This window comes from Macrotis lagotis, chromosome X (genome assembly GCF_037893015.1).
Source record: "Macrotis lagotis isolate mMagLag1 chromosome X, bilby.v1.9.chrom.fasta, whole genome shotgun sequence".
NCBI lineage: Eukaryota > Metazoa > Chordata > Mammalia > Peramelemorphia > Peramelidae > Macrotis > Macrotis lagotis.
In genome coordinates, this window is record NC_133666.1 from 138,938,880 (window position 1) to 138,952,339 (window position 13,460).

At 33.4% G+C, this 13,460-nt stretch overlaps 2 protein-coding genes across 6 annotated transcripts in view; one reads left to right on the forward strand and one right to left on the reverse strand.

Annotated features, from left to right (window-relative positions):
* The window catches only part of SDK1 (sidekick cell adhesion molecule 1), a 1,240,677-nt gene that overhangs the window by 894,314 nt on the left and 332,903 nt on the right, over positions 1 to 13,460 (forward strand). The window lies entirely within an intron of this gene.
* LOC141503297 (large ribosomal subunit protein eL21-like) lies at positions 1,858 to 2,343 on the reverse strand. The gene has a single exon (XM_074208515.1). The coding sequence runs from the start codon at positions 2,326 to 2,328 to the stop codon at positions 1,858 to 1,860; it is 471 nt and encodes a 156-aa protein (XP_074064616.1). The 5' UTR covers positions 2,329 to 2,343.

A 13,460-nucleotide genomic window follows, 5' to 3' on the forward strand; every position in this document is an offset into this window, starting at 1 on the left:
TACTTGATTGATTGATTGATACTTGATTTTCTTCTGAGTTTGGAATTGGAAAAGTACATGAACTTGTTTTTTTAAATATGAATGTAAACTGTATATTATTATAAAAAAATCATGGTCAGGAATCATCTTTATCAGCATTTTTGCTTATTATCTTTTTAAATGTTTTATTATTGAAGTTTATTATAAAAGATGTGAAGTTTAGTCTCATCTTCTCAGAAATATGGCTGAGGTGGACAAGAGTACATCTTGCAGGATGTGTCACTCAGGGGCTCTAAGCAGCAGAAAAACCAAGATTAGAGAGGCAAGGGAAGGGAATAAAGAACATTTATTAATTATCTTTTTTGAGCTAAGCACTTTACAAATAATAGGTAATTTAATACTCACTATGATCCTGGGAGGGAGGTACTATTTTAACTCCATTTTATAGGTGAAGAAACTGAAGCAGATAGTGTTTAAGTGACTGGAGTTTATCTGACAAATGAGTCAAGAAAAAAGACTGGAAAGATTGAATAAGAATTAAGTTATTATGATTTTTTTCACTAAAATTTAAGAGAAACATGAAGGAAAAATTCATCAAGTGATTCTGTCTTCTCACTAAATATTTGTTGATTAACATTGACTAGTCAATTCACCCTGGGTGTTGATTTTCCTTTTTTTTAAGAATAATAAGTGACAATGCAACATAGGAAGTATGAAAGATTTAATACAGGGGTCATTCAGTTTAATTCAACTTAATTGGACAAGAATTTCCAAAGAATTTGATGTGTGTGCCGCCAGAGAATTAGTTGGGGGCAAAGACAAATGAAAATGACCCCTATTTTAAAGAAGCTTTCAAATATTATTGATTGAAATTAGCATATATAAATGAAAAAAAGCATTTATTAAGTACTTTCTTGTCAAGACTGTGCTAAGCACCTAAGAAACAAATACAGAAGCAAGACAGTCCCTACAAAGGGCTCCCATTCCCCCGGGGAAATATATGTATTCTTATAAGTAAGTGGTTGCCTTTTCATGACCTCTGGCCATGGTGCTGACAAACACCAGTTAAGAAGCTATGTAGTAGTATGGGCAGCTAGGTGGTGCAGTGGATAGAACATAAGTGCTGGACTCAGGAGGACCTGAGTTCAAATATGTCCTCAGAGACTTAATAATTAACTAGCTGTTTGACCTTGGGCAAGTCACTTAATCCCATTGTCTTGCAAAAGTAAAAGCAAAAAAAAAGTTATGTTCAGGTATATCATGGCCTCCTGAACTAGGATGGTGAAGGTCAAAAGGGACAGATGTAAGAAACATGAGTTGAATGGAGACAGTTATGAGAAACATGAATGAAGAAATGACAAAAGTAGGTGAATGAGTTTAGGGAAGGAGATACTTGAGACAATGTAGAAAGAGTAAAAATTTCCTATTATGTAAAAGGAGGGGGTTGGATTGACTGATCTCACAGATCCTTCCAGATTTGATACACTAAAACTCTGACTCCAAAGTGGTATGACAATCTTAAAGGGTTGGTAATTTGGGGCAGAAAAGATTATGAACTTAATTTTAAACATGATGTGTTTGAGATGATGGCCTGACATCTAAATGGACATGTCCATTCAACTTGAGTGCTCTAAATAAAATCTGTTGATTTTGTTTTCTATATATCTTTAGTATAAAGCTGTATCTGTCATGCTCCTTGAATTTCAAGTTAACTCTGAAGAACCAGTGCAGACTATTGTGAAAGACTAGATATGGCTTTCTTCATTTACAAAGGACCTTTCTCATATGGTCTACTTAGACCCTGAATGATGGGGCTTTTTTTTCCAAAATTCAAGAAATCTTTTACTGATTATTTTTTAAGTCATTTATGCCATGAATTCATAGCTGGATTGGTTCCAACAGCTCAGGTTCCTTGCCATTAGTTCTCACAAGGTGTGCTTCTCTGGGTGGAGCAGGCTGATGTTTTAGTTGAACCCAAGTGCCTTTTTCTTTGGCTTCTTTCTTCTTCTGATCATTTTCCTTTACTCGCTTCAGGAAGCTATCTCTGCTCATAGAATGCTTAATATGCTCAATACGCACATTAATTCTCTTGGCTAGAATCTTGCCCTTAACCTGTTTGTTTACAACAATGCCTACAGCATGCTGTGTAACATTATAGACTCGTCCAGTCTTGCCATGGTAACATTTGTGGGGCATTCCTTGCTGAACTGTGCCCATACCCTTGATATCTACAATATCACCTTTCTTGTATATGTGCATATATGTAGCCAGAGGGATGACACCATGTTTTCGAAAGGGCCTAAAAAACATGTATTGAGTCCCTCTCCTTTTTCCTTTTGTGTTTGTCATTTTGGCAACTCACTGCCTCAAACGCTCTTTCCCGAGCTTCCCTGGGGAGGAAATAACAGGCCACCAAGCGGGAGCCGTGTGAGCCCTGTGTACTTGGAATATGGCGGAGCCGGCGGAAAGCCCTGAATGATGTTGATGTGTGATTTACCTTGTTGAAACAGTTAGCCTTATATGACTTGAATTTATGATGTAAAGTCTGTCTTGCTTCTCATAAAACATTTTCAATTAGTTTGACTTGCCTTTCTTTCTTTGGTACAAGTGTCTTTTACAGTTAAAAAAAATCTGAGAGTCTTACTTATCCACTCCATGAATTCATTTGCTTTGATTTAGAGAGTGTTTTTGATTGTCACAGTATAATATATTAAACATCTTTATTCTTATTTGTTATTATGAGCATAAAAGTTGATGGACTTTGTAGTGTTTTCCTCAACAAAGTGGCAGAGAAATTGTTCTTAATGCTTCAAGAAAGTTTTACTCATGTCTTAAATTGTATGTGTATGTATATATGTATGTCTTATCAATAATTATGTTAGTTATGAAATATTTTGTTTCATTCCATTTTTCTTTATATTCATGTAATTTGAATGTTGCTTCCAATAATATTCTGCTTTAGTTACATATTCAGGATCCATAATGGAAAAATGCATAACAAAAGTGTTTCAGTTCCAGTATTTGCCTTTTTTCTTTTCTTACTAGATCAGAACTAATTCACTGCATAATTATCTGACCCAATATGTTCAGTGCAGTTATTTCTTTTTTCCTTTAACTTTTTGTTTTTATTTTATTTCTATATTTCTTTGTACTATTTAGTAATATATATTTTTATCTTTGTATGCTGCCTTAAATCCTTTTGAGAAATAGGGGGTATAAATCACAAATGAAAATTATAGATAGAAAGGAAAAAGTGAATGAATCAAAAATATCTGCTAAAGAAAGATTATTGTATGTATTTTAGCCTTAGGGGAAGAAGATAGATGCAGAGTTTAAGGAATTATTCCCATGTTACCTAATCATGGGATTATTACATAGAATATAACATAGAATTATAAGGTAACAAATACAAAACCTCATTCACATGACCTAAACCCAGATACAAATTTCTTTCTTCAATTTTCTCTTTATACCATAAAGTGACTCAACTGGTAGCTAGTGCTTGGCTAATTGTATGCAGCTTATGCAGTTCTGAATATACTGACTTTTAATCACCTTATATATTTTATAGAATCCCTGGATTTACCCTCAGATTTACTCTTTCAAGGATGCACTTCTCCATCTCCCTTATAACTCAAATTTCCTTGGGGTTCCCTTGGTCTTTAGGAAAGAACTACATTCTTCTGACACCCTGTATTACAATATTAAGGTTGGCTTAGATTTCTCTAACTACAGTTACAGAGCTAACAGTTATAGTCTTCCTAAGAGTATCCTTAAGATCCATCTGGGTGGCATAGTGGATTGAGTGCTGGCCTTAGAGTCAGGAGTACAGGAGTTCGAATCTGCCCTCAGTCACTTGACTCTAGCTATGTGACCTTGGGCAAGTCATATAACCCTCATTGTCTCACATCTAGGGTCATCTCCAGGTATTTTGATTCACATCTGGCCACTGGACCGAGATGGCTCTGGAGGAGAAAGTGAGGCTGGTGACTTGGCACAGCACCCCCTCACTCAAATTCAGTTCATGTGTTTGTCATGGCATCACCTCCCTGATGTCATGGTCTTCTTCGAAAATGAAAAGACAAAGATTATTATTATCATTATAAGGTCCAGGAGGTACTTTATCTTATATTATTTCCTTACAATCTGAAAAAATTCTCCATTTTAAAAAAATCTCTAATTTCTAACTGGTGCTTTCTTTGACTCATTCCCACTGCTCTAGGGTGTTTTGCTTAAACCAAAGTTTTCCTAGGCCTACATAGTGGGGTTACAACACAGTCCAAATAAAAACTTGAACCTTTGTTATGGTTCACAGTCTGACAACTTATATTCCCCAGACCTCAGGCTTTTCTAAAGAAATGGCCTTTCTAGACACCTGAGCTGAAATGTTAACTCAGCAAACCCTGTACTGATCTCAAAACCCAGAAGATTGTGTCCCTTGGTAGAAGATCTTTTCTTATCTCAGAATATCTCAACTTTAGATCAAGTACTTGACAAATTGCTCTTTGAGCATTTTAGCCAACAGTCTACAAATAGGGAAGGACTTCTCAAGGTAAGAGATAGAAAATTTTTGTTGAATTAAAATCTGCTTTTTTGAAGTTGGAAAATATCATCCTACTTTTTATTTCTTTTATTGTTGGCATTTATGAAGTTCTTTGATTATTTTCTATATCAGGCACAACAAAATCCCAATGTTTTTTGAGACCTATCTGTTTAGATAACTTTCTACTTTCCTTCCAATCTTGCACTAACATTGGGTCCAGGTAAGGATATCTTGTACCATCTGTTGACACTCATCCTTCTCATGTATACTAAAAGCTACAAGTCATCCTCTCTAGATGACTTCTTAGCCACTTTCTAATATTGTGGTTTGTTCTCTAATAACATTATAGTTATATACTCTGTAATAAACTTCTTTTATACAACTTCAAGTCCCAGGATTGTAACTTTAAAAAAGTAATTTCCTATTTGATGCACTAGATTGTTCCACAGGGTTTTGGTGTACTGTGTTATGTATTGTGGGATATAGAGTATATTCATTTCATGGGACTAAATTCTCTGTTAACCTATCCATTTATAGCCAAATGGATTCCACAGAAACTCAGAAGAAAAAAAAAAACCTCTGTATTTGGACATGCTTCTCTTTGAGAGGTTAGGCTCCTACTATCCAGAAATTCAACTGTCATACCACCAGGACTTTAACTGCATATTTTGAAATAACATTTTTTTAGCTTTGAAATTGTATCTGTTAGTACAATTTTAAGCTTTAATTTTATTAGTAGGATTATTCAATATAAAATTATTAATATAATATTTGATATTGTTATTATTTATATTGCATTATTTAAAATAATTCATATGAAGCACTGAGGAAATAACTAATAATTTGTATCTGTGATTCCTGGATCATGCTCTGAGGGAGAAACATCTTAATTTCTGGACTTTGCATGTGGATAAGTGCCAGTGAGATGGTAATTTTATGTTGTTTCCATTTAACTAATCCATCTGTTTTACTTAAAATGTCAATAGGACCATGAAGAGATTCTGTAAATACCACTTTGGACCTAACCATGTCTTTAGTTATAAATCAACTCAAGAGAGTTTGACCTAACAATTCATGCAGGAAAAAAACAAGCAGACAAACAGTGCCTCATGTTTAGACTATAATATTCACTTGGCAGGATAACCAATTAAGCTGGTCTATAACTGTATGGACTATATGAAAGAAAAACAATAAATAGAGCAGGAAAGGAATGAGTGAGAGAAAGAGGGTTTGATTACATTTGGGAAAAGATATTACTTTTAGTGATCTCAAGTCACTATCTGAAACAAAACCTCATGTTTTACCACCAATATTCTTCCATTGATAGAATGAGAGTGAATTAGACAGCACCTCTGTCTCCAGGTAATTAAATCTGTGAATGATTCAAATGGCTATGGAGTCTTCTATGGTGGACATAAGATAGCACATTACCAATGGTAAATGAGGACTATGAAAGATAAATCAATTAGTTAAAAAAAATCAAGTCATCTTTCAGACCAGCCCCACCTATAATATTAGAGAAAACATTCCCCAATCCATAATTTGATTCTTTTTCTTTCAGAATTGTTATTTGTCAATGGAATTAATTAAGTAAAAGTCACTCATAAATAAGTATCCTGAAATGATAAACAATAATGATAAATTTAATGCAGCACTAATCTCCCATGTTAGCAATAATTTGTTTCAAAAAGAAGCATTAGGTCTACAAAATGTGTCTGGCTTCTAATTTGCCAGATCTTCAGTTATCCTTACCCCAATCCTAGAGGCCAGGATAATTTTGAGAGTCTCTAAAATCCAGGTGAAAGAGAGGGTAGGATATTAATCAATCCACAAGGAGTTGTCAGGTGATTATTACCTGCCAAACTTTTAGAAAACCAAAACTACTTTTATTCCTGTCTTTGTCCCTTCAGTGACGAGTAGAGTACTTATACACAGCATGTGCTTAAGAAATACTCATTGAATTTAACTGGACCACTAATACCTGTGTCACTTGAAGGTATACAAAGCATTTTTTCTTACAACCATCCTATTCTGTTGGATTTGTAAGGTCAGTAGAGACAGGAACAATGTGTTACTTAAACTTTCTTTCCCCTGGCACCTGTATTATAGTGCTTCAAACACCAAAAATACTTAATAATTTTTTGAATAATGAGTGAACATGTGTGTTATTAGACCCTGTTTATAACCATAAAGTTGAGGATCATTGAAATGAAGTTATTCACCCAGAGGCCTACAGCTATAAAATATGAGGACTGGCACCTGAACCCATGCCTTCTGTCTGAGAGTCCCATTTTCTTTCCCCTACAAAACCCTGACATTTAAAGTATTTGCTTAAGAGTAATAACCAGAAACACTTGCATATCCATTAGTCTCTTGAAAACTGTGTTGGAATAGGAATATGAGCAGTTATTTTCCACTTAACCTCAGGTAGTAGCTTGGATGTTACTTAAAATATTTGCATTTTAATGCTTTGTTTACCCTCAGAATAGCTTGAACTCTGCTTAGAGAACTGAAGACTGGGGAAACTGATGGGAAAATTAAAAAAAAACTTTTGACCAGTCTATTTGTGACCTTTTGACCAGTTTATCTGTGGTCATCATTACAGACTTGTGCCTAGAAAGTATCTCCAACCAAGAAGACATAAGGGAATCCTATTGGTTGCAGAGGCCATTCTGAAACACACTGATTGTTGCTGGACCAGGGAGACATCAGCTGATTTACCCCAAGTCAAGTCCAAGTTCCTCTGACACTGAGAGGCTGGCATTGGAAACAAATAGGTGCAAAATTATCTCCAAATTTATATATATTTCTAAACCATCTGCAAATGCAGAAATAACTCATGTACTTCTACATGGATCTAAGACTGTTCTTGTTGCCAAAGATACATACATTTAATGGTGTATTATTCAAATTGGATATTAACATGTTCAAATTAATAGTTTATGACTCCATGAGTCCTACAGTTGAGTTTAAAGGCTTTTCCCCTTTTGTGAAGAACTGACTTGCTTCTATTACAATGAGAATCTCTGTATTTTGTGGTCACAACTTAGCCTATCCAGGCATCTTATAAACATTTGTCACTGGCATGAGTATGTGAGAAAACATGTGAATGCGCATGACCAACTTAGGATTTTTCATTAAGATTATCATTTTATATGCAGCTAAAGTTTTAACAGATTATCCATAGTATAATCACTGAGAATAGCATTCATTTTCTTAAATGATATTTTTATGAATACAGTAGATATTGCCCTCCTGACCAATTGCATCTGCTTCTCCTTCACCATTGCATAGGAATGTGTGACTCAAATTTTAGCACTAGGAATTACAGTGGATAGAACACTGACTGTGGAGTCAGCAAGACAAGAGTTCGAATTTGACCTCAGACTGCTTGACTCTTATTAGCTGTATGACCTTAAGCAAGTCACTTAATTCTGATTGCCTCATATCCAGGGACATCTCCAGTCATCCTTATTCATAGCTGATCACTGGACCTGGATGGATCACTGGTGACTTAGCATAGCCCTCCCCTCCCCGCTCACTCAAATCTAATTCATATGCTTGTCATGGCATCACTTCCCTGATGTCATGGTCTTCTTTGAAAATGAAGGCTCTAACAGCAAAATAAATGAGAATGAAGTTAAGAAGGTGAATGAAATCAGAAAATTTAGATATGATAGACTTCTGGAGAAAACTTAATGGGGATAAGAAAAGAATATACCTTTATTTCTGCAGTACATGCCACCTATACCAAAACTGACCATGTACTAGTACATAAAAACCTTTAATCAAATGTAGAAAGACAAAAATAATAAATGCAACTTCTCAGACCATGGTGCAATTAAAAATTACATGTAATAAAGAGTCATAGAAAGAGAAACTAAAAACTAATTGGAAACTAAATAACTTAATTTTAAATAATGAGTAGATCAAACAGCAAATTATAGAAATAATTATTTCCAAGAAAATGATAATGTTGAGACATCATATCAAGATTTATGGAATGCAGCCAAGGCAATTTTGAGGGTAAACTTTATATTCCTAAATGCATATATGAATAAAATAGAGAAGATCAATGAAGTGATATGCAACTTAAAAAAACTAGAAAAAGAACAAATTAAAGACCCCCAATTAAATACCAAATTGGAAATTCTGAAAATCAAGGGAGAGATTAATAACATTGAAAGCAAGAAAACCATTGATCTGATTAAAAAAAAACCTATGAGTTGGTTTTATGAAAAAAGCCAATAAAATAGAAAAAAACTTTGGTTAATCTGATTTTTTTTAAAAAAGAAAGAAGACAATCAAATTACCAGAATCAAAAATGGAAAGGTTGAACTAACCACCAATGAAAAGGAAATTAAAGGAATAATTCAGAGCTACTTTACTGAATTGTATGCCAATAAATTTGATAATCCAAATGAAATGGATGAACATTTACAAAAATACAAACTGCCCAGATTAACAGGAGAGGAAATAACATACTTAAATAACCCCATTTCAGAAAAAGATATTGAAGAAACCATCAATAAACTCCCTAAGAAAAAGTCTCCAAGTCCAGATGGATCATTTACAAGTGAATTCCACCAAATATTTAAAGAACAATTAATTCCCATTCTATATAGGCTTTTTAAAAAAATAGGAGGAGTTCTACCAAGTTCCTTTTATGACACCAACATGGTGCTGATACCTAAACCAGGAAAAACCAAAACAGAGAAAGAAAATTATAGACCAATCTCCCTAATGAATATTAATGCAAAAATCTTAAATAAAATTTTAGCAATGAGCCTATAGCAAGTTATTACCAGGATATTACATCATGACCTGGTTGGATTTATACCAGGCAGTCAGGGATGGTTCAACATTAAGAAAACACTTAATATAATTAAACATATCAACAGTAAAACCAACAGAAATCATATGATTATCTCAATAGATGCTAGAAAAACCTTTGATAAAATACAATATCCATTCCTATTGAAAACACTAGAAAATTTAGGAATAAATGGAGTTTTTCTCAAAATAATAAGTACTTTCTATCTAAAAGATCAACAAATATTATTTGTAATGGGGATAAACTCAGAGCATTTCTACGATGAAACAAGGATGCGCATTATAACCATTACTATTCAATACAGAAGAATTAGAAATGCTAGTTCTAGCAATAAGATTTAAAAAAATTGAAGGAATCAGAAATGGCAATGAGGAAGCCAAGCTTTCACTCTTTGCAGATGATATAATTGTATACTTAGAGAACCCAAGTAAATCAACTAAAAAACTCCTTGAAACAATTAAGAATTCAGCAAAGTAACAGGATTTAAAATAAACCTACATAAATCATCATTATCTCTGTATATTAGCAACAAAGCCCAAGAGCAAGAAATAGAGAAATTCCATTTAAAGGAGCTGTAGATATTAAATACTTGGAAAGCTACTTCCCAAGACAAAACCAGAAACTTTATGAACACAATTAAAAAGGACTTCTCACCCAAATAAAATCAGATCTAAACAAATGGTAAAAATGTCAATTGCACATGGTTAGGTTGAACTAATATAATGAAAATGTCAATTCTACCCAAATTAATTTACTTATTCAGTGCCATACTAATCAAAATACCAAATAATTATTTTACAGAGCTAGAAAAAATAGTAACAAAATTCATCTGGAGTCACAAAAGGTCAAGAATAGCAAGGGAACTAATGAGGAAAACAAAGTCTAACTCTAACAGACCTGAAACTATACTTATAAAGTATCAGTCATCAAAACTGCCTGGTACTGGTTAAGAAATAGAGTAATGGATCAGTGGATTAGGATAGGTTCAAAAGAAAGAGTAGTAAATGACTGCAGTGATTTGACAAACTCAAAGACACCAGCTTCTGGGATGAGAACTTACTTTTTGACAAAAATTGTTGGAAGAACCGGAAAATAACATGGCAAAAACAAGGCATAGACCCACATCCCACATCCTATACCAAAACAGGGTCAAAATGGGTATAGGCTTTAGACATAAAGGGTGACACCATAGATATATTAATAAACCAAGAAATATTCTATCTGATATATGGAAAGGGAACAAATTTATTACCAAACAAGAAATAGAGTACATTATAAACTGTAAAATGAATGATTTTGAGCAGATTAAAAAAGTTTTAGTACTTATAAAATCAATGCTACCAAAATCAGAAGGAAAACAGGAAGCTGGGAAACACTCTTCACAACTAGGAATTCTGAAAAGATCTCATTTCTTTTTTCTTTTTTTTTTTTTAGGTCTTTTTGCAAGGCAATGGGGGTAAGTGTCTTACCCAAGGCCACACAGCTAGGTAATTATTAAGTGTCTGAGGCCAGATTTGAACTCAGGTAATTCTGACTCCAGGGCCAGTGTTCTATCCATTGTGCCACCTAGCTGCCTGAAAAGGTCTCATTTCTAAGATATATAGAGAACTGCATCAAATGTATAAGATGGCAAGTCATCCCCCAATTGATAAATGGTCAAAGGATATGAATAGACAGTTTTCAAATGAAGAAATTTACTACATTTCTTTTGATCTTGGTTACATTGGTTTTATCTGCAAAAGCCTTTTAATTTAATGTAATCAAAATCATCTAATTGGTTTTTGGTGATATTGTCCAACTCTTCCTTAGTCATAATCTGCTCCCCTTACCATAGATCTGACAGGTAGACTAGTCCTTGATCTTCTAATTTGCTTATAGTATTGTTTTTTATGTCTATGTCCTGTAACCATTTGGATCTTATCTTGGTAAAGTGTGTGAGGTGTTGGTCTAATCTAAGTGTCTTCCATACTAACTTCCAATTATCCCAGCAATTTTTATCAAAGAGAGAGTTTTTATCCCAATGGCCAGGCTCTTTGGATTTATCAAACAGCAGATTACTATAATCATCTCCTGCTTTTATACCTAGTCTATTCCACTGGTCCAACACTCTATTTCTTAGCCAATACCAAACAGTTTTGATAACTGATACTTTATACTATAATTTTAGATCAGACAGGGCTAAGCCACCTTCTTTTGCACTTTTTTTCATTAAGCTCCTGACAATTCTTGACTTTTTATTTCTCCATATGAATTTACTTACAATTTTTTCTAACTAATTAAAGTAATTTTTTGGAATGTTGATTTGGTAGGGCACTAAACAGATAGTTTAGTTTTGGTAGAATTGTCATTTTTATTATACTAGCATTACCTATCCATGAGCAGTTGATATTTGCCCAGTTATTTAAATCTGATTTAATTTGTGTGAGAAGTGTTTTATAATTGTTTTCAAAAATATTCTGAGTCTATCTTGGCAAATAGACTCCCAAATATTTTATATTGTCTGAGGTTACTTTGAATGGGATTTCTCTTTCTAGCTCTTCCTGCTGTTTTGCTAGACATATATAGAAAAGTTGATGATTTATGAGGGTTTATTTTATAACCTGCAACTTTGCTAAAATTGCTAATTGTTTCCAATAGTTTTTTAGATGATTTCTTGGGATTCTCTAGGTAGACCATCATGTCATCTGCAAAGAGTGAGAGTTTTGTGTCTTCCTTCCCAATTCTAATTCCTTCAATTTCTTTTTCTTCTCTAATTGCTGATGCTAACATTTCTAATACAATATTGGATAGTAGTGGTGATAATGGGCACCCCTGTTTCACCCCTGATCTTACTGGGAATTTCTCTAGCCTCTCCCCATTGAGTATAATGCTTGTTGATGGTTTCAAATAGATACTGCTAATTATTTTAAGGAACAGTCCATTTATTCCTACACTCTCTAGAGTTTTTTAATAGGAATGGATGCTGTATTTTGTCAAAAGCTTTTTCAGCATCTATTAATATGATCATATGGTTTCTGATAGGTTTGTTGGTGATATAATTGAGTATACCAACAGTTTTCCTAATATTGAACCAACCCTGCATTCCTGGAATAAATCCTACTTGATCATAATGTATTATCCTAGTGATGACTTGTAATCATTTTGCTAAGATTTTATTTAAGCTTTTTGCATCTATATTCATCATGGAAATAGGTCTATAATTTTCTTTCTCTGTTTTAACTCTTCCTGGTTTAGGTAACAGTACCATATTGGTTTTATAGAAAGAGTTAGGCAGAGTTCCATCTTCCCCTATTTTTCCAAAGAGTTTATATAGGATTGGAACCAATTGTTCCTTAAATGTTTGGTAGAATTCACTTGTGAATCCATCAGGCCTTGGAGATTTTTTTCTAGGGAGTTCAATAATGGCTTGTTGAATTTCTTTTTCTGAGATAGGTTTGTTTAGGTATTTAATCTGTTCTTCGTTTAACCTGGGAAACTTATATTTTTGTAAATATTCATCCATTTCACTTAGATTATCAAATTTATTGGCATAGACTTGGACAAAATAATTTCAAATTATTACTTTAATTTCCTCCTCATTGGTGGTGAGTTCACCTTTTTCATTTATGATACCAGCAATTTGGTTTTCTTCTTTCTTTTTTTTAATCAAATTGACCAGAGGTTTATCAATTTTATTGGTTTTGTCATAATACCAACTTTTGGTTTTATTTATTAATTCAATAGGTTTTTTGCTTTCAATTTTAATAATTTCTCCTTTAATTTTTAGAATTTCTAATTTAGTATTTAATTGGGAATTTTTGATTTGTTCTTTCTCTAATTTTTTTAGTTGCATGTTTAGTTCATTGATTTCCTCTTTCTCCAATTTATTCATGTAAGCATTTAGAGCTATAATATATCCCCTGAGAGTCACTTTGAATGAATCCCATAGGTTTTGGTATGTTGTTTCATTATTATCATTATCTAGGATAAAATGGTTAATTCTTTCTATAATTTGTTTTTTGGTCCACTCATTTTTTACAATGAGCTTATTCAATTTCCAGTTTGTTCTGGGTCTATATCTCCTTGGCCCAGTATTGCATATGACTTTTATTGCATTGTGATCTG